The following is a 27,441-nucleotide window of genomic DNA, read 5'->3' on the forward strand; positions in this document are numbered from 1 at the left end:
CAACATATATAGAGGTGTCATAGATTTAAATTACATGTGCTTCATCATTTGTAATCAATGATGGCTCTTGTGTATTTTTGTCTCCGTAGTCACAGTAGGGGGCTTGACACTGTAGCAGGTGAAGTCTGAAACTGAGCAGGCAGACATATATACATCGGGCCTGTATATTAGATGCTATATATGCAGACATTATATATATTAAAAAAGATTGTTGTTCCTAAGGAAAACTGCAGCTTTAGAACTTGGGACAGCAAGAACAGATGACAGAACACTATGCTGCAAGGATCTGTGTTTGACCTGTGATTATAGGTGTACCATGGGAAGCAAAAGTAAAACCCTTGCTAATGGGTAGGCTCATCCCATGCTGAAGGATAAACAGAATCCCTTAAAATCTATCTCCACCCCCTGGAGCCATTTTCCTTTCTGTTCTATCAACAAGCTCTTGTTGACACATACTTAGTAGTTTTATGCTATTATATGCTAAAGAATGCTCTATGAAAGTCTGAAATGTTATATACCGCAGTGCTGAGTACGTAAGACTGAGGTCTCTGCTTCCATTAATGGTTTATACCTGACTAATATGGTGACTGCATTGTTTCAGCACTGCTTGAGGAATACAGAGTCACTGTGAAGGAAAGTTTCCTCATTTTGGAAGACCTTGAGCCGGATAAATGCTACAGTGTCTGGGTTATGGCTGTAAATTACACTGGCTGCAGTTTACCCAGTGACAAGGCATTATTCAGAACAGGTACGTACTGCACCATTACACTGGTTCTGTGTTAAAAAAAAAGGTCTTATTAACTTTTGTCTTTACAAAGGTAATTGTTTCTATTGTGTGAAGCATTTTATAAGGCAATATTAACAAATAATGGCCCTGGAAGACTTTCTTTCCATTTCATTAAGTCTTTCATGCTGTGCAGTGATTATGTTAGATGCTAATGACTTGCTATCATGACATTTTATACAGTAATACTTATATACTAGTGATCTGTCTAAATTTCTGGAACTGAATCTGTGCAATACAGTACAATACAGAACTACCAAGGTAGGGACTATATTGAATGGTAATTTGGACAAGATACATATATGTGAATACTTCTTTGTTGTTCTAAATATTTCTGCAACTATAGCAGGACCAGTGTTTCCATTTTATGGATTGATATGAGCTATGGGAGTAAACAAATATGTATTGTAGAAGAGCTTAAACCCAAATATCTGGAGGGGATCCAACAGACACATAATGATGTACCTGTAGATAATTATTGTACCAGTATATACTAACTTAAATATGTTGTGCTTCATTAGATTTTGCTAATATTGGGTGTTTTTCTACAGGCAGATAATCAGGCAGTAACAGTAGAAGCTGACACTTAAGACTCCCTTGAACATTAGGAATTAATTTGATAATGGAATACTTATAGTTCCTTATGTTGTAAGAAATGCAGGTATTTGGCCTGCCAGAAGTTATTTGTAGAGTTCAATCTCCCCTTCATAAACAGAGTTTAACTTCAGCTTGATTAGAGCAGTAACTTTGAGAAAAACCATGGTTTTTATATCAAAACTAGCCATGGCTGTCTGTTCCAGGAAACCGTAGATACTTTTTCTGTTTTTCTTTTTCATGTCTAGTGATATTATGCATTTTATGTGGAACTGTGGTCACAGTTTATGAAGTGCTTGAAAGATATTGCAAAGTGAGCAACATGATATTTCTTAGCTCTTCTTGTGTTAGTAATGTATAATATTCACTGGATAGGGCTGCTTCTTGTAACTTGATAATATGATGCTACATTTACACATTCCCTGGCTTCCAAAAGGCTGAACAGCTTATTCATTTCCATCTGGATAATACCTTGTCTCATAGGGATAAACAGCTCAAACAGAGACAGATTTGATTTTCTCTTTTATCATTCCCATTGTACAGTATGTGCCAAAATATATAATCATATATAGTTCTGTTATATTCAGTCTAGTAAATGATAATCAACCCAAAAATATGTCCATATTATGTGAATAGTGCAAGCCCTACCCTCCATCCTTGGAACTTCCTTCGAGGAAAAAAGGATTAACTGCAAGGGAGAGTGAGCAGTGTTGGGAGTAGTTTCAAATAAAATATTTTTTATTTGCCCAATTGTGAAGGATAATCAGCGCAAATCTTCTACATTGGAAATGGTTGTAAATTTTGTGCCAAACAGAAATTATTCTGATTCTACCTTCCCTACCTATCCTATGCTGCAACAAAGATGGCAACCACCCCAACATCCACTCTTTAAATATTTTCAGCTTTGGCACATCTTTTACTCCCAGTTCACTACATACACTCTCACTGTTAGATCCCTTATGACCCTGTTCCCACCCAAGCTAATATCTAGACAATATAACAATCTACTCCTCTCCAGCCCCAAACCTTTCAGGTCTGCGCAAGAGTGGTGATGAGCCTAAATTCCAGATCCCAACCAGGATGACTGGGATAAGGCAAGGGAAACCACTTACACTTGCCATATTTCACTAAAAGATTTAGCTTGATGCTATACAAAACCCTCCACCACCTCTTCATAACTCCCATTATGCTTAAATGAATCAGACTCCCGGTGACCTCTTTCCCTAGTGCAGGGAACCCATAGCTGACCTTTTTATCTGATATGGGAGTGCCCACATGTTCTTAGAACATTAGAGTTCCTTAGGGCCAATTCTCCCACAACTTGCCTTCTGGGGGTCCTAGATGGTATAGTACCCTCAAACATGCTGGACTGTGCTCTTGTATCCTGTTATTTCATGGCAGGAAAACAGTTGCCATGCACTAGAAGAGTACCCTCAATTAATTAGAGCCTGGCTACTATTAATCAACATTGTGGCTCCACTCTTAATTAGAGCCTGGCTACTACTAATCAACATTGTGGCTCCACTACTAATTGGAGCCTGGCTACTACTAATCAACATTGTGGCTCTTAAATCTCTATGTTTACACCCCTATCTGAAGCCTTAATTTCCTCTACCAGTTGGTAAATTTATTACAAGCAGAATGCATTGTTACCACTCAAATTTTATAAATTTTATAAAATATATTTTTATTTTATAAATAAACTTCTGAAAATCCCATGAGACTGAATAGAAAGTAGATGAGTTTTTCTGTAGATAAAGACTTAGATAAATCTGCCCCATAATAGTGTAGCAGTGCACAGTCTTTTCATTTCATCATTGGCACTACTTTAGCATCATGATTAAGGCTTTGGAATTCACCTGATTGCTCATATTATTTCCATGTCTGCATCTCGATACACCCACAGAAATGCACTCCTGGCCTCTCTGTTTCACATTTCTAGCATGGCCCGACATTGACCTTGATATGCCCTACGTTTGGTACAGTTCTCTCACTATGTATGTATGTTTTAGCCTCAGCCCTGTAGTAAATGGTATTTATCATCTCAGTTCAACAGTTCTCATATATTAAATGTATAAAGTTGGACACGTTTGGGCAGATTTGAAATTCAGAGCTTTGCATTATAATACTGCTGGCAGTTAAGTGAGAATTAGGATTTTCGAATAAGCCTCGGGAAATTTTGGCTGAGTGTAAAGCAGCTTTTCTTGGATTAGAAAAGTATCCACTTAGGTTTCATCTATGACCTTGCTTTTATCTTGAAGTGAATAATTTTTACAAATTTAGCATATTTAATTAGGGTTTTTTTCTGAGATCCTTGAAGGGGATGTCCACCCAAAATTTGTTTTTGCATAATGAAAGATTTACTTGTGACACTAAACCCACTCGGCTTTTGTGCATTTACATAGTCAGATGTAAAAAAACAGCATTGATTTCTATGAGAACAATGTTATGACATTCTCAATCAACTTTGATACTTTCTTCCAGCACAGCCTGCATGGCTAGGTATTATGTACTTGTTACATGTGATATTCTTGTTTATCAGATACTGGCATGCATTGATTAACAACTTTAAGAACATGGAATCTTTCCTAGGCAAGCTGTAATGTTTATACTATGCAGAAGGGCTATCCAAGTTCCAAGTGTGGGGCGCTAGGCTGTGCCTTTATCCTCTCAGACTTTAGTATTAAAGGTGGATAGGTTTGCTCTGCAAGTCTACAGCTAAAGTGAAACAGAATAAAGAGGGTGGAAGAATGAGTCACCCAACTTGATTTGTCTGAATTGGAAAATTATCTTTGGAGAGATATAATGAGTGCAATCATAGACAGGTTAATGCAAGGAGAATCTAACAGGATAATAAAAAAGTCATCCATTGAAAAGTGGCACAATGGTGGTTTTTGTAGTATAGGCTGGTGCAGGGGTCCACAACCCTTTTTTACCTACGAGCCTCTATCAAATATAAAAGATTTTGGGGAGCATCACAAGCATGAAAAAAGTCCCCATGGGTGCCAGATAGGGCTTTAATTGGTTATTTGGTAGCCTGCGGACTGGCAGCCTACAGGATGCTTTGTTTGCCAGTATACCAGTTGTTTATGCAACCAAAACTTGATTTCAAGCCAGGAATTAAAAAATAAGCACCTGCTTTGGGGCCACCGAGGGCAACATCCAGACGGTTGGTGAGCAACACGGTGAGCTCACAAGCTACTAGTTGGGAATCACTGGGCTAGGGGGGAATAAGGATTCAACATTCTACTATGTCTTTACAGGATATATTATCTTTTCATAGGATATGAATGTCATACCTGGCGCAAGAATGGATTTTTTTGTCTTTATTTGCAGTGAAACTAAAAGTTAATTGTATTTCATTTAAGGGTAGTGTGGATTCTCTCTGTATTTATCCGCAGGCCAAGAATCCACCAGGTGTGGCACTAGCCTAAGAGCTGTATTTTTTTATACAACCGAAAGGGGACCAAAATTTTGTGCATTGCAGGGGGCCATGTGGTTGTCATAAAATCTTGTCGTGCCTTTCCAGAGTTTGGGATTGCTGCAATCCATGTGCTGTGAGCTGTTCAGTTTGCACTACTGCTTACTACTGTGTTCCACCATTACATTATAATAGGAAGCCTGGATCAGCTGCCATTTGTGCAGTCCATGAAGTTACTGGTATTGAGGATGTTTACTTCTCAAGACCAGATTTCTTCTAATATATAACCAATACAATATCAAATATCGGCAGTTACAATATGAATGCGCATATTCATAAAGGATATGAGTATTTTGTGTCACAAAGTCCCTGTAAGTGATTAGCTAATTCCCATCTCTCTCACGCTCCCTAATGAGTATAACCGTTTCTCATAATTAGGTCTGTATATTATTGTGCATATGTTTAGCTGTGTTACTGGGTCAGAGACCGGCCCTGCAGGCTTGCTCAGCAAACCCCTCACTTAGGATGCATATAACTGGGAAACTGACCCAGTAATCTATACTCTGCCTATAAATATAAATCTACCCAGAAGGCAGTGTTACTTCTTCCCTATGTGTAACACATTCAGATATGTAAGTAGAGATTCCTAAGGGAGGCCAGGGAGTACAGGAAGAGCATAAATCATCTAGTTATGATTAGACTGGTAGTAAACCACCAAGGTACAGAGAATATAGGGAGAACCCAAGGCCCCACACATAGAGGGTTCCACTGAGGAACTTTTACAACCAAATGATGAGAGAGAACAACAAATTGGAAAGAGGCACCTGTCCATGGTGTCTTTCTGTTGCTAAACTAAAACACCAAACATTCTCTGTACTACCCAGGTGATTGGCAGTTATAATACAAGATGCTTTAAACGTATTTAACATTTTTTTCACAGGCCATATGGAATGATAATACTTGCTTTATCTCAATTTTTTCTGTGCTTCTCTTAGAATGCTGTTATATCATGCTCTTTTAAGTGCACTTAGGGACACCCCCTGATCTGTACAGCAACACTCTAATCTGCACTGTCACCCCGTGATCTGTACAGCAACACTCTAATCTGCACAGTCACCCCCTGATCTGCACAGCAACACTCTAATCTGCACAGCAACACTCTAATCTGCACTGTCACCCCCTGATCTGTACAGCAACACTCTAATCTGCACAGTCACCCCCTGATCTGCACAGCAACACTCTAATCTGCACAGCAACACTCTAATCTGCACTGTCACCCCCTGATCTGTACAGCAACACTCTAATCTGCACAGTCACCCCCTGATCTGTACAGCAACACTCTAATCTGCACAGTCACCCCCTGATCTGCAAAGATCATTCACAATCATGCCAAGATCATACATTCATAACTTAATCTGCACGATCACACCATAATCTTCACAATCACACCCTAATCTTCACAATGACACATTGATCTGCACAATGACACCCTAATCTTCACAATGACACACTGATATGTGTCTTATGAAAAACTACATTGTACACGCGTGAGCTAAAATCTGTGCAGCCATACTTTAAGAACATTTCATATGTCTCTTAATTAATGGGCAACATTGGTGAGTATGTATTCACATTAGTGTGCAAAGTTGCCAAAATACTGATACGTTGCACCTATTGCTGAGAGGAATTAGATTTGTTTGAATACTTTACATTCATTTGCAGTCACTTTGTTACCTAATGGGTTAAGGAAGAGCTTATTGCTAACTTGATGTTCTATCCTCAGCTCCATCTAGCCCAGTAATCAAGGCAGAGGAGTGTACAGTGTGCTGGGATACTGCTATCGTCAGATGGAACACAGCTCACCCTGAATCCACAGAATCCTTTACCCTAGAGTGGTGCAAACAGTATCCATCAGAGGGAGAGGGACTGAGGTAACTTCAACAAAGGAAATATAACTTCTATGCTCAAATAATTTTCTTCCTTTGATATCATTTTAGAATAAATTACTGCTGCAGGGAAAACACAGTTGTTTGTTTATGTTTATTTATATGTCACTGGTTTTCAACATTCAACTTGTCTGTTGCCTGTTTTCCTCAGATCACCCACTTACATGAGTAAAGCTGGCGATACACAGTACAATATTAGCTGTCATCTTGGCCACCCCAGACCTAGTCAGCAGCTTGTTGCCCCGGAAAAAGAAACTAGATAATAGCCTGCCTAAAAGATAACTGGCCGGGCAGGTTTAAAAATTTTATGTACAAGGACTGCATTAGGCCAGTGATGCTGTCCTTTGCTTACAGGTCTGCTTATGCCACTATTTTGACTCCCTGTCGGATCATATGATTGAATCCACCTAAATTGACCCCGCACCTGGTTAGCCATACCTATTATTCTACTTGTATTTCTACTTTCAGAAAGCATGCACTGATATTGGGTCACCTTTAGGCTTCTATAAAAGAAATGGTGACATATGCAAGAATATATGGTATTTATGGAGCTGTAAAAACAGTGTTACTCTTCCCCTGCTCTCTGGTTAGAAAGCCTTGAGATATAATTATTCTGAAAGAGAATAATGTAAATAAAATGGTATATAGGGCCAGTCCTGTCTTTATTTACATAGGGTTGAGTATTAAGTAGTAACAATATTAAACAAATATCAGCTGAAGCAAATTTTCATTTGTATCATGACTGACTGAGTAAGTAGACTGGAATATTCTTGTACAAACAACCTAAAAACCAGTATTAAAGCCACTGTCTAACTTCTAAATCAGCACGAAAGGAGAACTGAATTAGGTCTCAGTGCATCTAAATGCTGCACTGTTACTAGCGCTTTGCTATGTATCTGTTGGGTCTGTGTAAGATATAAGTAATGGGTTTTTCAGGAGAAACAACCTGTAACATACCAACTTATTCTCAGATCCGTTGCTGGAATCAGAGATCAGCAGCTGAAAGTAACTCTGCAACCGAATGAGAATTATTTCTTCTATGTGAGAGCTGCTAATGTCGCTGGGTCAAGTGAGCAAAGTGAAGCTGCCCTTATCTCAACCAAAGGTAAGGCACCCTCAGCCCAACATTGTCCTCCTAAGCAACCCCTCCTCTATCAAAGAGATATGGAGGGTACACCAATGACTTTTATAATAATCTCCAAGCTCATATATTACATACATTTCAAGTTCATATATTATTATCTTCTGCTTATTTTCCTACTAATAAAAGCATGGTGGTAGAATGCACACAAGCATAGTTGCCTTCTTACTTGCGAGCAGGAGTTGCCAAGCAAGAGATAAAAAGAACTAGACTTGTTTCTGACCAATGGATCATGCCACTGCTTTCAAACAGGTGATACAGCATGGCACCTCTCACACAGTGTGTAGCACTAAGCACAACTAGCACATTTCAATTAGCAACAGAGCTTGATTCCACTAAAAGGCAAATCCTACCTAGTTTATAAGTAGCTCTTATTTTAAATTTTGTTAATATTATACTGATGAAATATTAGGCAGTAGGCACTCTGCTCACAATTGCCCAGTGTTAATATTTATATTCCTGTTGGTGGTAGCTGTGTATAATGATTTTGGATCTCTTGCAGGCACGAGGTTTCACTTATTGAGAGATACTGCACACCCAGTATTGGAGCTCTCACCCGATGGAACTGATATTAGTATTTCGGAGCAAAGTGAGATAATTGGGTTAGTGACAGCTTTTTGTGTTTTTCATTGTGCTTGAGCCTAATTAATACTTAGAGATACCTTTCTTATGTAGCCATATAAATGTATGGTGAATATACATGGGCCTGCACTGCCCAGTCTGACCCTGACTGAAACTTTCCAGCTTTTCCTGGCAGCCAAAAAACTATTGCTCTTTGTAACTTTTTAATTACTTATCTTTCTATTTAGGCCCTCCTCTATTTATATTCCTATCTCTCTTTCAAACCACGGCATGGTTGCAAGGTAAAATTGGACCCTAGCAACCAGATAGCTGCTGAAATTCCAAACCGGAGAGCTGCTGAACAAAAAGCTGAATAACTCAAAAAACCCAAATACAAAATGAAAACCAATTGCAAATTGCCTCAGAATATCAATCTCTACATCATATTATAAGTTAATTTAAAGGTGAACAAGCCCTTTAGGAGACACATTTAAAGAATAGTATGTTAATAGTATTTTAACACTGTGTGCATCCATTTTGATGGATCAGACACCGTTGTTGTGGGGGTGCAACTTCCTACAAGGCTGCAATGACGCTAGAATTCTGGGGGGAAAAAGATGCAAATTTTGATCTGAAAATAGCAATGTCACACTGCACTGCATCCGTACACGCCCCTTTGACAGGTTTATGGGAATCCCCAGACTGACTTGCTTTGCCTTACTCCTCATTACTGTTAATTCAGCATATTTATATAGTCAGATATAAATATATATTGCTTTTAGGGCAAACACAAGATGGCCATATATTTTTATTGCGAATAATATAATAAATGTTTTTGCTTTCTAGGATTCCATTGGTGCTAGGAGAGGTGCTGCCTGCTAGCGGCTGCCATTACTGGGAGATGACAGTCGCTGGATGCAAAGGCTACAGTATAGGTGCCACCTTTCAACCTTCTCAAGAAGAATATGACTTGGAACAAGACAGCACATCATGGTGTATGCAGTGTTGCTCCACCTCTACAAGGTAATCAAAAGTTGTCTAATCTTCCATACTAAAAAAGAAAATACAGAGCAAAATGTTTTTCTACCTTAGCCAAAATGCTTTGGGACAGCACCAAGGTGGGAGATACACAGAGACATGGTTACCTCTGAGGGCTCTGGCACACGGGGAGATTAGTCGCCTGCGGCGCGATTTCGGGAAATCTGCGAAAAAGACTCGCAAGCTTTTTTGCCGATTTGCGCGAAATCGCGCCGCCGCGTGTGCCATCCCACCGGCGACTTACATTGTCGCCGGTGGGATGGCAGGTGAAGGCAACTTGGGGAGATTAGTCGCCCGCAAACAGGGAGTTTTGTCACGGGCGACTAATCTCCCCTTGTGCCAGAGCCCTGACTGTTAAAGGGAAAATAATGTGTATCATTTTAGAAAAATGACAAACAGATTTTGAGCATTTTGTAGCCCCATGGGTGGTGTACACGATTGCAAAATCCCCCAAGGCACTCTGTGGATAGTATAAAACTCTGGCAGTATATAAGTAAAGGTGCTCTATGCTGATGGCACCTTTGACATTCCTGATAGAATCAAAATACTTAGGATGTTGGGGCTATTTTGTATTCATGCCGATGCTCTTAGCTTACTGTACCTCCAGTAACAACGATCACACCTCTTTGCCTGTTTGGCCTCACTAATATGTTTGTTCCTTCTAAGACAACTTTTATCAGTCTGACATGAAGACATTGGAAAGAATGGAGAGTAAAGGCAGTGGGTAAACTGGGGCCCATCTGTAAAATGTATTTTCCGGGTCCGCGCTGTTCAGACGAAATCATGGGTCACCCACAATGCAAAAAAACACAGGTCACCCGAGATGTTAAAAAAATCAAGGGTGACACAAGATTAAGCTTGTGTCGCAGGTAACACCTTTATAGAATGTAGGAATGCCCTCAGTGATTGTAATCACTTACCTCATACCCCGGGCCAATGCTCCTGTTAGCAGAAAACTGCACTGGCCTGGAGTCCTTTTGAGTGGGTGATCCTCTTCTTCCCTTCTTTCTTCAGAATCCGGGGGCCAACATACAGGTAAGTGCAGAAAAATGAAAACGCTGGTACCCTGGGCCGGTGCAGTTTTCTGCTAACAGAAGCACAATCACTTTGGTGCCCAATATTTGGCACCCCCCAGTGATTAGACCTTTTTTTCTTCTCCTTTAATAAATGTCTCTCTATACTTTTATTTCTCATTTCTATTAGGCTAATGGCACATGGTCCGATCTGCTGCTTTCTACCTCCTGTATGCGTAAGCACTGACAGGCATGGGATGCCTATCAGTGTACACAAGCATTCATTTTTAAACCTTCTCATGTGCCATTAACCTTAGACAAAAATACATCTTTTAAACCTAAAATTGATCTACAGCTTATTAAAGAATATTTGTTTATTATTGGTTTCATTACAGTTATTCATATAAGTTCCTACACAATGAAGTCTTTAGTGAAGTCCGCTTGACAGAGCCTCCGGATCGAATTGGAATCCTTCTGGATTACAGGACTGGGAGACTCTCATTCTACAATGTCCCAAAACGCCAAGTCCTGTACACGTTCAGGAATAGGTTTCAGGAGGCATCTCACCCCACTTTTGCTCTAGAGACGCCTGGGAATCTTTACTTGCACACTGGCATAGAACTTCCACCTTTTGCTAAGCAGAGCTAACAGTGTGTGTCATGTAGGGTGTTCATTGCCTGTGGAACTCCTAACCTTGCTGTGTTCATTTTGAGAAATCATTGCTCCATATGAAAATGCTCAAAATTCTGTTTGTTGATAAGATTGTCTCTTTTAGGAATAACACTAAAATGCAGCCTGAATACTACTACTGAATAACACTAAAATGCAGCCAAAAATATGATACAAAGGCTTACATTGAGTTTAGAGTCTTTTACAATGGTATCATCTTTAATCTGTCTTTTTGGGGAAAATGATTAAAAGCCCAACTTCAATAATGTCTTAATGATCTTAAGACAAATAGCCTAATCATAAGTCTTAATGCAGGCCTCTTGTGAGGCTAATTTCCAGTCCAGTTTCTTTTTTAGAGAGCTAATCATCATTGATCTGGCTTTCGTCTGTTTTCTCTACTTTGGGAACCAGGACAGTATGTTACTTTCAGGTGGGAAACCCTATTTTGAGGGCAGGACAAGCCCCTTTACTTTTCAGGGAAGAACAGATAAAACAATTAATTTTTCTGCCAAATATTAGATATATTCAGTATATTTAAAGATTTCAAGTCTGCAGCCCTCCAGCTGTTGAACTGTAAGCCAACATCCTACCAGCAGATAACCTACTAATTTGTAAGACTCCCTCTATTTGGGGTCCAGTTCCTGCCTTGCCCTGCTTTACTTATTGTTTATGGAAGAGTGAGGCTAAGAAATAAGAAACTTTAACTGCAATGTTACTATAGCATTTAGTAAAATAGAAGACTTCTTACAAAGTATTTTTGATGTGCAAAGTATGGATAATATAGTCCCAGTGCAACATTTGCTCTAGGTATAGTGTATCCAATCAGCAGACTAGGAAACGTTACTTACTGATTGCTTTCTGTGGAATATTAGAGTTGAAGCAAACTATTACAATAGCCCTGTTAGTGATATCCAAATTTATGATGGTTATACATCATTATACAAGTCCATTATACAAGTCCTGTCCTCCTGTTGGGGCTGTATTACTACTAATGCCCAAAACACAGATAATGTGCAGGCAAGGAGTTTAAAAACAGTGAGGGTTTTGATACCAGTGCTTATGTACAACTTTGCATTTTAACATATTTGTGTGTTTTGAAAAAGATCAACCCATTATTTTCTGTATGATACTAACATAAAACAGTGTTTTACCTTTGGGCTGTTTTATGTGATTTTTTTATTTTAAATGATGTAATATTCAAGGGTATAGTTTCCCTATAAGTGTGAAATGTTTAGTAATTGGCCCTACCTGTAAGTGTTCAGTCCAGAGAAGAAGCTGAAGCAAAATAACAGCAAGCTAGGTTTAGGGTCGTCACAAATTAGCAAGAAAAAAATGAGTCTGGCCTGTAATTTAAGCTGATGCTACAGGGCTGATTATTAAATTCTGATGCTAATTCCATGTAGTAATTATCTGTATTAACCACTTACTAACGGCCTTATATTGTGACATTTATATACTATATATACAGTATAATGTGACATTTATATTCTATATATACAGTATAATGTGACATTTATATTCTATATATACAGTATAATGTTACATTTATTTTCTATATATACAGTATATTGTGCCATTTCTATTCAATATATAGTATAATGTGCCGTTTTAATTCTATATACACAGTATAATGTGACATTTATATTCTATATATACAGTATAATGTGCCGTTTATATTCTATATATACAGTATATTGTGTCGTTTATATTCTATATATACAGTATATTGTGCCGTTTATATTCTATATATACAGTATATTGTGCCATTTATATTCTATATATACAGAATAATGTGCCATTTATATTCTATATATACAGTATATTGTGCCGTTTATATTCTATATATACAGTATATTGTGTCGTTTATATTCTATATATACAGTATATTGTGCCGTTTATATTCTATATATACAGTATATTGTGCCATTTATATTCTATATATACAGAATAATGTGCCATTTATATTCTATATATACAGTATATTGTGCCGTTTATATTCTATATATACAGTATATTGTGCCGTTTATATTCTATATATACAGTATATTGTGCCATTTATATTCTATATATACAGTATATTGTGCCATTTATATTCTATATATACAGAATAATGTGCCATTTATATTCTATATATACATTATATTGTGCCATTTATATTCTATATATACAGTATATTGTGCCATTTATATTCTATATATACAGTATATTGTGACATTTATATTCTATATATACAGTATATTGTGCCATTTATATTCTATATATACAGTATATTGTGCCATTTATATTCTATATATACAGTATATTGTGACATTTATATTCTATATAGACAGTATAATGCGCCATTTATATTCTATATTTACAGTATATTGTGCCATTTATATTCTATATATACAGTATAATGTGCCATTTATATTCTATATATACAGTATATTGTGCCATTTATATTCTATATATACAGTATAATGTGACATTTATATTCTATATATACAGTATAATGTGACATTTATATTCTATATATACAGTATAATGTGACATTTATTTTCTATATATACAGTATATTGTGCCATTTCTATTCAATATATACAGTATAATGTGCCATTTTAATTCTATATACACAGTATAATGTGACATTTATATTCTATATATACAGTATAATGTGCCGTTTATATTCTATATATACAGTATATTGTGTCGTTTATATTCTATATATACAGTATATTGTGCCGTTTATATTCTATATATACAGTATATTGTGCCATTTATATTCTATATATACAGAATAATGTGCCATTTATATTCTATATATACAGTATATTGTGCCGTTTATATTCTATATATACAGTATATTGTGCCGTTTATATTCTATATATACAGTATATTGTGCCATTTATATTCTATATATACAGTATATTGTGCCATTTATATTCTATATATACAGAATAATGTGCCATTTATATTCTATATATACATTATATTGTGCCATTTATATTCTATATATACAGTATATTGTGACATTTATATTCTATATATACAGTATATTGTGACATTTATATTCTATATATACAGTATATTGTGCCATTTATATTCTATATATACAGTATATTGTGCCATTTATATTCTATATATACAGTATATTGTGACATTTATATTCTATATAGACAGTATATTGTGCCATTTATATTCTATATATACAGTATATTGTGACATTTATATTCTATATTTACAGTATATTGTGCCATTTATATTCTATATTTACAGTATATTGTGCCATTTATATTCTATATATACAGTATAATGTGCCATTTATATTCTATATATACAGTATAATGTGCCATTTATATTCTATATATACAGTATAATGTGACATTTATATTCTATATATACAGTATATTGTGCCATTTATATTCTATATATACAGTATATTGTGCCATTTATATTCTATATTTACAGTATAATGTGCCATTTATATTCTATATATACAGTATAATGTGAGTGGGCCCCTAAGCTCAGGTAAGTGACAGCAGCGCAGAGCAGGGAATCGGCAGAAAAGAAGATGGGGGGCTACTGGGGAATCTTTGGGGGCACATATCTTCCCTGCTAAAGGGCTGGGGTTGCCTTGGGCTGGTACAAAAGGCCATAACGTAATGTGCAGAATTTTTGCCCTACTTCTTAAGCTACTAGTTAAGCATTAATTCTCCTTTAAAACATCAGGGGACAGTATTGCACTAAGTAATAAAAAGCAATGTGTCTTTTTATAAAAAAATGTTTATTTTTTTAATTTTACTTTACAAGTTGTTTCAAGATTCTCAGCAATTCTATAGTAGTACTCCAGAGCTGTAAGCTAAGGGAGAGCATAAAACATATAGGGGGCACATTCATTAAGGTCTGAATACAAAAAAATTGTATTTTTTCTAAAGTTTACAACTTTGTTTATTTTCTGCAATATTTTCGTTAATTTGCGTGACTTTTTCGTACTTTGCGCAACAATTTGTGCGACAAAATTGTATTGTTGCAATCAGTACAAAAGTTTCAGATTCAGATTGGCTCATCCATATTCCATTGCAAAGTACTTGGCATTTATTAACAGCTCCCTGTAACCGGCCTGCATAAGGGCTTTAAAGTCCATACTTGGATAATATGTAGAGCTGAAAATATTCATAATGTCTTATCCCATAATTAATCTTCCTCTGATTTACTTGATTGCTCCTCTGATTTATTTGATTCCTCTGATTTACTTGATTCCTCCTCTGATTTATTCGATTCCTCTGATTTACTTGATTCATCGCTTTCTTCTTTTTTCTTTTTGTGTTTCTTTTTCTTCTCGCCTTTTTTCTTGGCTTTACTTGATTTATCATCCTCTGATTTACTTGATTTGTCATTTACTTCTTTTTTCTTTTTGTGTTTTATTTTCTTCTCGCCTTTTTTCTTGGCTTTACTTGATTTATCACTTCCATCTTTGCTTGTCTTGCCCTCCATACCTTTTCCTGCCTTGCCTTCCTCGGCTTTCTTTAAATCATCCTTTTTTCTGTCATAGGAAATAGGAAAATAATTAGATCAATGGTTTATTTTATGGGGGTGCAATATAAAGAAGAAAGGAGAGAAGAGGAGAAAGCCGTACTTACTTGTTGAATAAGCGCCTTATTACAAGGAAGTATACCAAAACTCCAATGATTATAATAGCAAATAAGATGCTTGCAATGACAATAATCAGCTTTGTAGTATCTTGCATTATATCAGCAAAAATGTTATCAGTGTTATCAGTCTTTTGCTCTAAGAAATAAAATGGCAGAATAAAAAAATAGTATTTGATTAATGGTCAGCAGATTTTAAAAAAAAAACTTAAGGCTTTTTACCCTATAGAATAGCATGTATCTCCCATTGGTAGGTTGGGGAAACAAACAGTATGGCAGCACACATAAAGGGGAGAAGGAAAGTTTGGCGCATACAACTAGTTCATTTGAACTTATAGTCTGAGCAAGGGAAAGACTAGAACAGATTATTAGGATCATTAAAACCTTACCTTCATCCAGTTCAAAGCATATCACTTCATCGACAGCTGCATTAGAAAATAAAATGAGTTTAGAAGTCTGTATCAGTGTTGCTTTACAGGATGTATAGTTGACAGTGAGGGGTACATTTACCCAGTTACTGTTAAACTAGAACATACCAACCCTACAGCCTACAGCAGCATTTTACTATACTACTGTATGCTGATACATGTTTTTTTCTCTAAATAGTTATAATAATAAATAATTATATAAAAGGTATATATATATATATATAAATAAAAGATAATATAATATTTATAATAGATAATTATATATGGGTGTTTGAATAAACATATATGCAATGTATATTTCATATATAGTAATGTGGATGGTAGATAATAATAGAAGCATTAGACAAACTTACGTCTTGGCCTGTTTTGTATTTTTAATACAAGCTTGTCCAAAAACGCATTAATAGGATCTATCTTTCTTTCTTCTGTAAAAAAAATAAAGATATGTAAACATTAAATATAGGGTATGTAGTGTTAAATTACTTAGGGGGGTATTTATCACCATCTATTTTAAAAAGTTTATCACTGGGTGAAAGTAAGAGTTCACCATTTCTGTAGTGAGTTCTTATTTTACACTTTTATAAATCTGCCCTTAAATATTTGTATTTGTTTATCACTAGCCACTAAGTATGTTTCCATTTTATAGCTCCATTACTTAGACAATAGAAATAGCTATAATTAATAAAATAGTAATTAGAAACATGTTTGACATCTCTATACTAAAGGGGGAGGTATTAACCTCATCAGTATTAGTTTAATTTCATGTTTTCTGTATTGAAATATAGAATCCTTTATATCTTACACAAAAAATAGGTAATGGGCTTCCTAACAGAATATATGAGCTAATAAGTATATAGTCAATAGAATTGGCAAGTAGGATCATTTTAACCGTGTGTGATTATACCGAAAAGTAAAGCAAAAGTCTTACCTGAGTTTTCATTATTATTGGATGGATCCTCAGCAATTTCTGTTGCTTCTGCAGTGAAAAAGAAAAGAATAATTTATACCTTATATACCTTCAGCATAAATAGGTATAGAAGATATGGGCAAAATTAGTTTATATCTTACCAGTACTGTCCTCATCTATATATGCATCATCATCATCATCCTTCTGAGATGCTTCTGCAAGAGAGGGAACAGTTTCTTAATCATGTATCCTGCCTGCTACTAGTTTTGACCAATAAATACTTATATTTCAGTTGTATCATTATGACAAGGTACTGTTTTATTACTATAGAGAAAAAAATATAATGCTTTAAATTGTCACTTGTTTAATTAAAAAGGAATCTATAGGATATGGTCTACACATAATTCGAGCTTTCTGGATAACGGCTTTCTGAATAACAGATCCCATATATGTACATCTATTTTCAGCAATAAGCAATAGCTTCCTGCTATATTATAGTTATGTCATTGTGGAACGTCCATTAGCATTGAGGGAGAAACAAATTTCCCTACACCTCAGTCATAATCCAGCATATTAGAGAATATATTCTGAAAATACAGATATTATTATAGTCTTACCAGCAGTGCCATTCACTATGTGGTCTCTTACTGCATTTTCTGATTTATTCCCTGCTGCTGTTGTGACAAAAGAGAAGGATACTGTAAGTATGCATGTGGTTTCTATAGAAGTAAAAGATTAACCTTTTGTCATTTCTCTCTTTGTGCCATTTTCCTGTTCATTATCATATAATTGTATTTTTTAAACACAGATATGGGGGCTTGAATTCTTATTCCCTAACTATTGTATTCTCAAAAGTGTGTTATATTTCACAAGTAAATATTTTGTATAATTACTATTAAACGTGGTTTAGACCCTAATGAAAATGTATTCATAATGTTGTTCCTATATTACATTTTTAAAAATGATATATAATAAAAGTCTCCCATAACCCATAATAACCAGATAATTCAGTACTCTGGCAGTATGTGCACCCTGTTTCTACCTTAATAGACACACATTTTATGACTAGCAGAAATAATAATAATATTTGGACTTATAAAGCAGTGGAAGGTGCCACTTTACTTTCTCCCCCAAGGAAAAATACAAATGTCATCCAGGACCCCCAGAGCCCAATGAAACTGGTAGAAAGTCTTTCTCTGGCACATGGGAGTAGCGTTATATTACTCAGTAAGTAAAGCTGCAAACAAATTCTATTGCTGGCAAGGAAAATGTCAAATAAATTCATTTCATATAATTTTCATATAATTGTATTTTTTAAACAGAGATATGGGGGCTTGAATTCTTATTCCCTAATTACTGTATTCTCAAAAGCTTGTTATATTTCATAAGTAAATATTTTGTATTATTAATATTAAACGTGGTTTAGACCCTAATGAAAATGTATTCATAATGTTGTTCCTATATTACATTTTTATTTACAAAAAACTTCTAACATTATTTACATTAAAGGGAAAATAAGATTTATGTCGCTATAGTGGTGAAAACAAATTCTATTATGTTTTAAAGGAAATTACTGGTCAGTGTTATATCAGATTATAGAGCATAATAGAACACTGAACATATATATAATTCTTGTAAATTAATTCTATGTTCTGACAAATATTCTCTAAAACAACATTTTACCTGCAGTCGGGAATTTGCTAGATAATATTAAAAAGAATATAAAAAAAATAAAGAGTAATAGATTTCTAAGTGTTCCCATGGTCAAACCAATTGGAAATGAGTCAAGATTCAAGGTGACTCCTGACTCCTCTTCTGCTCATTTGCATAGTGTGATGTCACAATGCCTCACTAACTCCCTGCTTCAACCCTGCTCGGTGCATTGTGATGTCACTGAATGATGTGTAAGTGATTACCAATCAACATGGTGTTCAGGCACAAATAATAAGTAAACCTGAAAGCTGGTTTCTTACCCACTTTTGAATATTTACAGAACACATTTCAATGGATCTCAAAAATGATATATAATAAAATAATGAAAGTCTCCCATAACCCATAATAACCAGATAATGCAGTGCTCTGTTTGGCAGTATATACACCCTGTTTCCCATGTGTAAGGAGTAAAAAAGTCATAATCAACTTTTACTTGTCTGTTTCTGTTATAACACCAACTGAAAATGTCCCAGCATTCCAACCGACTTTCGGCTCTTGGCCCTTAGCTACAGTGGGTTTGGTGGTGGCAGCATTTTCTACACACACAACCATAATAACATTAAAGTATCTCAAGAATTGTAATTGCTTATGGACTATGTTAAGTTTTGATTTCCCCTTCCCCTTCTTGCCTTTTGTATCCCCTTTTTTGTTTTGAAAAATAATAATAAAGAATATTTAAAAAAAAAAGTATCTCAAGAATTAACACTTAAATTCTTAATAAGGCCCAGTCACAGCACTGTAGGGGCGCTGCTGCCATGAAGCAAGCTGAGAAACTCACCTCAGGCAGCAGAGCGGCGGCAAGTTAGCAAGGGCGGCAAAAAGTCGCTCTGCTAGCATTAGCAATAGCGCTCTCTGCACTAGTGATGGTATTAACTTTCCCGAGTTGGGCGGCTAGTACCCTTAAGGTGGCGCTGCAGGGCTGATCTCATTCCAATTGGTATTCTGTTGTGCTGTTTTGTGAACTGTGGTGCAGAAACTTCATCCGATTGCCCTAGACCAGGGGTCCCCAATCGCCGGGCCGTGGACGGCATGGCAGTGGGCCGCAGCGCACCCCCCCCAGCACGTCGCATGTATTACGCGCCGCCCCCACGGAAATTTTTTGTTTTGCCTCCTACCGGCCCGTGGTGCTAAAACGTTTGGGGACCCCTGCCCTAGACAACCTAAAGTAAATCTGTCCTGAAGAATTTGTCACAATCACTGTGCAATGCTGGTACAGGTATAGGACCTGTTATCCAGAATACTTGGGACCTGGGATTTTCCAGATAAGAGATCTTTCTATAATTTGGATCTCTATAACTTAAATATGCTAAAAATAACATGAATTAAACCCTATGGGGTTGTTTTGTGTCCAACAATGATCAATGATATCTTAGTTGGGATCAAGTACAAGGTACTGTTTTTTTTTATCACTGAGAGAATGAGAATCATTTTTTTTAAAAATCAGATTTTTTTTATTTAAATGAAGTCTATGGGAGCTTTTCCTTAACAGATCCCATACCTGTACTTACCTAAAAAGCGTAAAAGCTGTTATTGCTGCAAAAGTGTGGCTTTACAGTCAAAGTGATATTTAATAGATACTAACACCAGAAAATAAACCTTTTTTACATCTATTCTAACAGTGCTATTTATAGTTTTGCCAAAAAAGGATTTGCCCAATGCTTTTACATTACCTCCTGATCCCCCATGTTCGTCTATGAGGGGGGCTGCTATATTTACGCAGCAAGGAGTCCGTTAGCATTAGAGACTGTAACTGGGAAGGGACAGTCAGGTTGGCTAAACAGTCAGGTTTAGGGACTTCAAGTAACAATTACTTACAAAAGCAGCCCTATCAGCGAAAAATTGTCAACACGACCTATAGGCAACTTTTAATGTACATTAATATTTTGTGGTTGTTTAAAGGAGACATTTCATATAATCTTCATATTCAGTTATATGATTCATCTTTCCTCAACCCATGGAATCTTGCAGAAAAAAAACGATTTGAATGCATTTTACCTGCTAAAAGCATTTTTATATCAGAGCTGCAGAGAGATCTTCACTGTTCTGAAGCTAAACTGAAATGAGAGGTGGGAGTGTCTCTTCATTCTCCCACAGGAAATGGTCACAGCACTGACTGACAGGCTGAACTCTGCTGTAGCAGGGAAACCCCTCCCACCTCCCCGCCTGTTTATCTGTTACCAGTTACACATTTAGTTAGCATTAGGTACAGTATATTGCTTTTACTAAGTAGCAGAAAAAGATTTGACTCTTTTATAAAGATATTGGAAGTTACAGCAGCATTTATGAGCCACAGAGGCAATGAATCTGGCAGAATGTGCACTGAAATGCTAGTTGGGAGGGCTGGGCGAGCCGGGAGCAGCAGAGGAGAGCAGGGCCCAAGTGTGACTGACGTGCCTGCCGAAATGACGTCATCAAAATCGCCGCCCATGTCTCCACCCCCAGGCTTTCTCCTAGTGCAGTGCTGTCCAACTTCTGTTGTACCGAGGGCCGGAATTTTTCCGACCTACGTGGTGAAGGGCCGATAATGGGAGCCAGTTTTGACCACTCCCCTTTTTGAAACTGCACCCACTTGAAACCACACCCATGTTATCACATGACCATACCCATATTAATGGTTGTAGTACAGCAAAAACCTGCCATACTCTGCATGCCCTACCCTGCCTGTGTGCCATACTCTGCCTGCCCTACCCTGCCTTTGTGTGTGCCATACTCTGCCTTCCCTACCCTGCCTGTGTGTGCCATACTCTGCCTGCCCTACCCTGCCTGCGTGTCATACTTTCACTGTGTGTGCCATTCTTGGCTGGTTTGTGCCATACTTGGCCTGTGTGTGCCATACTCTGCCTGCCCTACCCTGCCTGTGTGTGCCATACTCTGCCTGCCCTACCCTGCCTGTGTGTGCCATACTCTGCCTTCCCTACCCTGCCTGCGTGTGCCATACTTTCACTGTGTGTGCCATTCTTGGCTGGTTTGTGCCAAACTTGGCCTGTGTGTGCCATACTCTGCCTGCCCTACCCTGCCTATGTGTGCCATACTCTGCCTTCCCTACCCTGCCTGTGTGTGCCATACTCTGCCTTCCCTACCCTGCCTGTGTGTGCCATACTCTGCCTGCCCTACCCTGCCTGTGTGTGCCATACTCTGCCTTCCCTACCCTGCCTGTGTGTGCCATACTCTGCCTTCCCTACCCTGCCTGTGTGTGCCATACTCTGCCTGCCCTACCCTGCCTGTGTGTGCCATACTCTGCCTTCCCTACCCTGCCTGTGTGTGCCATACTCTGCCTTCCCTACCCTGCCTGTGTGTGCCATACTCTGCCTTCCCTACCCTGCCTGTGTGTGCCATACTCTGCCTGCCCTACTCTGCCTGTGTGTGCCATACTCTGCCTTCCCTACCCTGCCTGTGTGTGCCATACTCTGCTTGCCCTATGCTGTATGGCACACACAGGCAGCCTACAGTGACACAATGCTGGCACTGCTCCTACAGTCTGCACAATAACTATATATTAAAAAACGTTTTAATTGCAGTACCACCTCAGTATATGTTCCTTTTGTAGTGTGCAGGGATTATTTGTGGGTTTCTACTGCTCCTGAGGTGTGAACAGGGGAACAATATGGGTGATTACAGCCTGAGGTGTGAACACTGCAGGGGGTGAACAATGCAGAGATTAAAAGGTGTGAACAACACAGGGGATTACATATTTAAACAATACAGCCTGATTACAGCCTGAATCTGAGGTGAGAACCATGCAGGGGGGCCAGTTAATCACAGTACTGATACCATTTAAAGCTTACACAAGAGTAAGCCATCAAAGTAGCCAGACAGGTGGGGGGCCACACAGAGGGGGGTCGTGGGCCGCCAGTTGGACAGCACTGTCCTAGTGGATGCGGCTCCTCTATAGAAAGAAGCCAGAGCCAGTGGCCCCAACTAATGTCGGCCTGTTTCTGCTAGCCGGAAGCCCTGGAAACGGGAGGGGCTTCAGCAGTTTCACAACAATTGCACAGTGTTCTTGAATAATAGGTGAGAAATAAAAGTTGTTTTATTTAGTTTCATAGTAATAGCTACAATTTAGAATAATTAAAAACAATGTTATATGTCTTCTTTAATGTTAGTATCACTTCATGTCAGGGGTCCCCAACCTTTCTTACTCATGAGCCACAGTCAAATGTAAAAAGACTTGGAGAGCAACACAAGCATCATAAAAGTTCATGGAGGAGCCAAATAAGGGCTGTGATTGGCTATTAGGCAGCCTCTATGCACACTATCAGCTTACAGGGGCTTTATTTGGTAGTACATCTTGTTTTTATTCAACCAAAACTTGCCCCAAGTCAGGAATTCAAAAATAACTCCCTGGTTTGGGGGCACTGAGAGCAACATCCAAGGGGTTGTGAGCAACATGTTGCCCCCGAGCCACTCGTTGGGGATCACTGCTTTAAGTCATTCTCTTGGGAAAGAACTGGTTAAGGCTCTGAATACTTCCCATAATATCAGCACAAGTTCTGGGGTGGTTCTGGTTTCTACTGATGCACTACAGTTGGACTTAGTAATGGTAGTGTATGCAGAAGTTCCATGTATAGTGATGAGCGAATCTGTTTCGCTTTACAGAAACATTTGCGAAACAGATAAAAAATTCACAAAACAGCAAAAATTTGGGAAATGCGCCTACCACGTGACTTTTGACGTACACAAATTTTTTTTAGTTGACCGTGATTTTTTTCTAGACTACCTCAACTTTTTTTCAACTTTTTTTCTTCACTCACTGAATTTTTGGGTGTGGCAAAATTTTGCCGCAGTTTCGTGAATAATTCGCCAATGGAAAAATGATGAATTTCACAGGTGAAAAAATGAACTCGTCACCATCCATGTAGTCTCATTACATGGCAGCCCTAGCGGGGTCAGACTGGGACGGTGCAATCAGGCGAAAACCCGCTAGGCCCCCGACCCTTGTGGGCTCAGTCAACTGCAGAACTAAAAACTCTAAACCTGCAAAAAAACTGAATACTGCGTCATATCAAAATGTAAGTTTAACTTGAACTACCCCTTTAACATCCTGCGTATTTTGGGTGCCTCAAGAGAAACTCAACACCAAGTTAGGACAGATTTATTACCTTGCTACCAGGGGCTATGCAGTCTATCACCTGATCTCTGTATATCTCTTTGCCAGATGGACCTTGTTTTCTTTAGCTCCTTTAACCAAAAGCTACAGAGGGGGAAGTTTGCACACATTAAAGCAAATTTACTAGTGTTGAAAAACACTGAAAATATTTGGAAACATAAGAAGCACCATGAAAGCACAATTTTCCTCTGTATACTCCAGTTTCCTCCCACACTTCAAAACCATAAAGGCAGGTTAATAGGCTCCTGATAAAACTGGCCATAGTGTGTGTGAATGTAATGGGACTGATGAATGATGCATTATCTCTGTAGAGCTGTGTGGAATATATTCAGGCTATATACAGCAAATAAAGGATTGATACCTAACCATTGCACCTCCAGGTCACAAGCAATTAAAACACAGCCCACATGAGAGTGCAGGACAGCAAGACAGGACACATTATTGCTTCACACCAACAAGGCCCCCAGTAATAGGCAATGGACCTGCAACCCTGAAACATGTATAAACCTTATCTCTAAAATCTTAAGATAGAAACATCCAGTCACACAATGGTAATTACAAGTTACATGCCATAAAGTATTCTCCCAAATCCAAAACAACTCATGGCAAATTTAGATCTTACTGGGGTCTCTAAATGGTCATTATAACTGTAGGCAAGTGGCGTTTGTCTCTCTCTCACTTTCTTTTCTGATCATTTACACACATAATTATTTTGAGATCTCTCAGCATTTGGGATAACTAGTAAAAATTAGCAGATATTAATAAAAGATATCAATAACTTGTTCAGACTTTTGGATGTTAAGAAAGAATATCACCTGTTGTGCCTCCATATTCATAAGCTGCAATAAGCCTCTTTCTTAAACGGGTAATTTACCTTTAACATAACTTTTAGTATGTTATATATTGGTTAATCCTAAGCAATATTTTAATTGGTCTTTTTTATTTATAGTTTTTAATTATTTGCCTTTCTCTTCTGACTCTTCCCAACTTTCCAATGATGATTACTGACCCAAGCAGCAAAACAATATTGCTCTGTGAGGCTACAACTTTTTTTATTGTTACTTTTTATTACTTATCTTTCTATTTAGGCCCCCTCCTACTACACCAGTCCATCATTCAAACCACTCCATGGTTGATAAGGTAATTTGAACCCTAGCAACCATATAACTACTGAAATTTTAGACAATTTAGATAATTAAAAAAAACACAAATTTTATTTGTCTAAGAATATTACTCTCTACATCAGGAATCCCCAACTTTTAACTTATGAGCCACACTCAGATGTAAAAAGTGTTGGGGAGCCACACAAGCATGAAAAAAGTTCTTTGGGGATGCCAAATAAGGGCTGTGATTGGCTATTTGGTAGCCCCATGTGACTGCTGGCCTGCAGGGGGCTTGGAGTAAAACTGTGTCTCTGAGCTTCCAAAACTTGCCCCCAAGCCAGAAATGCAAAAATGGGCACCTACTACTCTGAGGACACAGGGAGCCACAGCAAAGGGAATGGTGAGCAACATGTTGCCCCTGAGCCACTGGTTGGAGATCACTGCTCTACATCATAATAAAAAGGTAATTCAGAAGTGAACAACCTCTTTATAGTCTAATTACTGCAATTCAAAAATGGCCTTTGTTGGGCCAAATTCAGACCCTGCCCAACAGGAATACAACAAACTCTGTGTTAAGGATGGAAATTACAAGCAAATACATTTTTTTAGAGCAGCAGGAAAGAAAAAGACATCACTTTCAATCATGAGATTTAATGGCCGTGCTTGGCAGCAACATATACTGGATGGTCTGATTATTAGATGGAGTCCTTGCTCCTTAAACAAAATGATAACTTGCGTAGAATCAGGGTTGGACTTGGGTGTCCAGAGCCACCAGGATTGTCCCCTCAGGGCCCCCCACCCCAGTTGCATGCCTTCCTCCCCCCAGTTGCGAACCTCCACTCCGCCCCCTTGCACGTTGGGAAGGGGGACTGGGCAGGGCCAATCAGGTTATATCCTGGTGTCCCACTGGCCTAGTCCGACCCCGCATAGAATGTAGGCTTTTAGTTGAACAATATTTATGGTAGCCATGCATAGTTTCCCTACAGTGCATAAAGTCTTTAAAGTTCTGGTAAGCAGTATGGAAGTTCCTTTTGCTTTTCTGGGTTTCAGCTTTATTTATTGCAGCCTCCTAATTACAACAACTTGCGTAAAGGCTCCTCAGCCTGTCCTTTCCCTCGTATAGACGTCTGACACTCACCCTCACACTGGCAAAATGGCCATCACACTTCCACTTCCTGTTTCCTTTTAACCAACTTTATTACTTTACACTTCTGTAAGGAATGCTTCACTGGTTAACTTTATGTATTACTGCCCCCTAGTGATTAAACTGATCAAGCCTAAACTATTAAAACATTTCACCTTCATGCAAGTTGTTTCCATCAGTCTTAAAAATACATTTAATACGATTCAGAGACATTTGCTTTTGATAGCAGGGTTTATAGAAAAGGCACATAGTTTCTCTTCCCTATACAAAGTAATCCAGGAGGTTCAAGATTTATGCAAGATAACTCTGGAATTTAAACCAGACCTGAAGACGATCACTTCCTAATACAATTCAGTGTCAGTGACCTGTTGGTGCTGATGCAGGACCCTGAAACCTGTATAATATGTGCTCAGGCAACATTCAGGGATTCCTCTTATAGCATACAGTATGGTATTTTATAAATTGAAAGATACATTAATCATCACAAGCCAACAGAAATACACATCTAGGGAATTTAGAACTCTAAGGGCTAAGGCTGCATCTATCATTACAAGCTGCCAGAACTATACATGTAAAAACTATACATAAACCTATTGTGCAACATGTAAAGGCAGCGTCAGACTGGGGTACCTGTAAGTACATACACAAGCAGGGCCGTAGCAACAAAATATTTTTGTGAAACTGTAAAAGTGAAATTGCCAGTATTAACCCCAGAAACGCCAGTAAGTGGACAAGGAGTATATTAACCTTAGACATGTCAGTTATGAGCACATTAACCCCAGACAGTAGTGTCACAGCAAATGGTGGATAACAAACACATTAACTTCAGACATACCAGTAAGATCAGTGTAATAATTGGACAATAAATAAATTAACCCCATACATACAGACATACCAGATCAATGCAGTGGGGCCTGACAGCAGGTTGATAAAGAAGGCAGGGGGTATATGGCCTGAAGAAAGCTGGGACCAATGGGTTTTTTCCTGGTACCTCTGTAGGCCAGTCTGACCCTGTGTAAAGGTACAGATGGACCCTGTGCTAAACACCTGCTATTGACCAGGCATAAAATCTAGGGTTTTCTTTGAAATATGTACACACATATGCTATTTATGCCTGAAAAAACTTGTGCATTTGGAGCACGTGTATGGAAATGCCCAATGCCCCATGATACCCATAATATAGATGCAACTTGCACATATATTTACAAGTAGGCAAGTTTCATGTCCTACATTCTACCTTA

At 37.8% G+C, this 27,441-nt stretch overlaps 2 protein-coding genes across 2 annotated transcripts in view; one reads left to right on the forward strand and one right to left on the reverse strand.

The window, feature by feature from the left end:
• cmya5 (cardiomyopathy associated 5) overlaps positions 1-12,322 on the forward strand; it is a 35,214-nt gene extending 22,892 nt beyond the window's left edge. The window contains exons 9-14 of the mRNA XM_004910386.3: positions 602-748; positions 6,583-6,730; positions 7,717-7,850; positions 8,389-8,488; positions 9,294-9,470; positions 10,894-12,322. Coding sequence (XP_004910443.1) covers positions 602-748; positions 6,583-6,730; positions 7,717-7,850; positions 8,389-8,488; positions 9,294-9,470; positions 10,894-11,146 — 959 coding nt within the window. The 3' untranslated portion in view covers positions 11,147-12,322. The remainder of the gene's footprint in view (positions 1-601; positions 749-6,582; positions 6,731-7,716; positions 7,851-8,388; positions 8,489-9,293; positions 9,471-10,893) is intronic.
• A 2,808-nt stretch (positions 12,323-15,130) lies between these two features.
• On the reverse strand, positions 15,131-17,859 carry LOC100492849 (nuclear speckle splicing regulatory protein 1-like). The gene is made up of 7 exons (XM_018090731.2): positions 17,751-17,859; positions 17,295-17,348; positions 17,155-17,202; positions 16,580-16,651; positions 16,188-16,223; positions 15,790-15,937; positions 15,131-15,692 (listed from the first exon to the last, which is right to left on the reverse strand). The coding sequence occupies exons 6-7, from the start codon at positions 15,894-15,896 to the stop codon at positions 15,344-15,346; spliced, it is 456 nt and encodes a 151-aa protein (XP_017946220.1). The 5' UTR covers positions 15,897-15,937; positions 16,188-16,223; positions 16,580-16,651; positions 17,155-17,202; positions 17,295-17,348; positions 17,751-17,859; the 3' UTR covers positions 15,131-15,343.
• Between the last annotated feature and the right edge of the window lie 9,582 nt (positions 17,860-27,441).

This window comes from Xenopus tropicalis, chromosome 1 (genome assembly GCF_000004195.4).
Source record: "Xenopus tropicalis strain Nigerian chromosome 1, UCB_Xtro_10.0, whole genome shotgun sequence".
NCBI classification, from domain to species: domain Eukaryota; kingdom Metazoa; phylum Chordata; class Amphibia; order Anura; family Pipidae; genus Xenopus; species Xenopus tropicalis.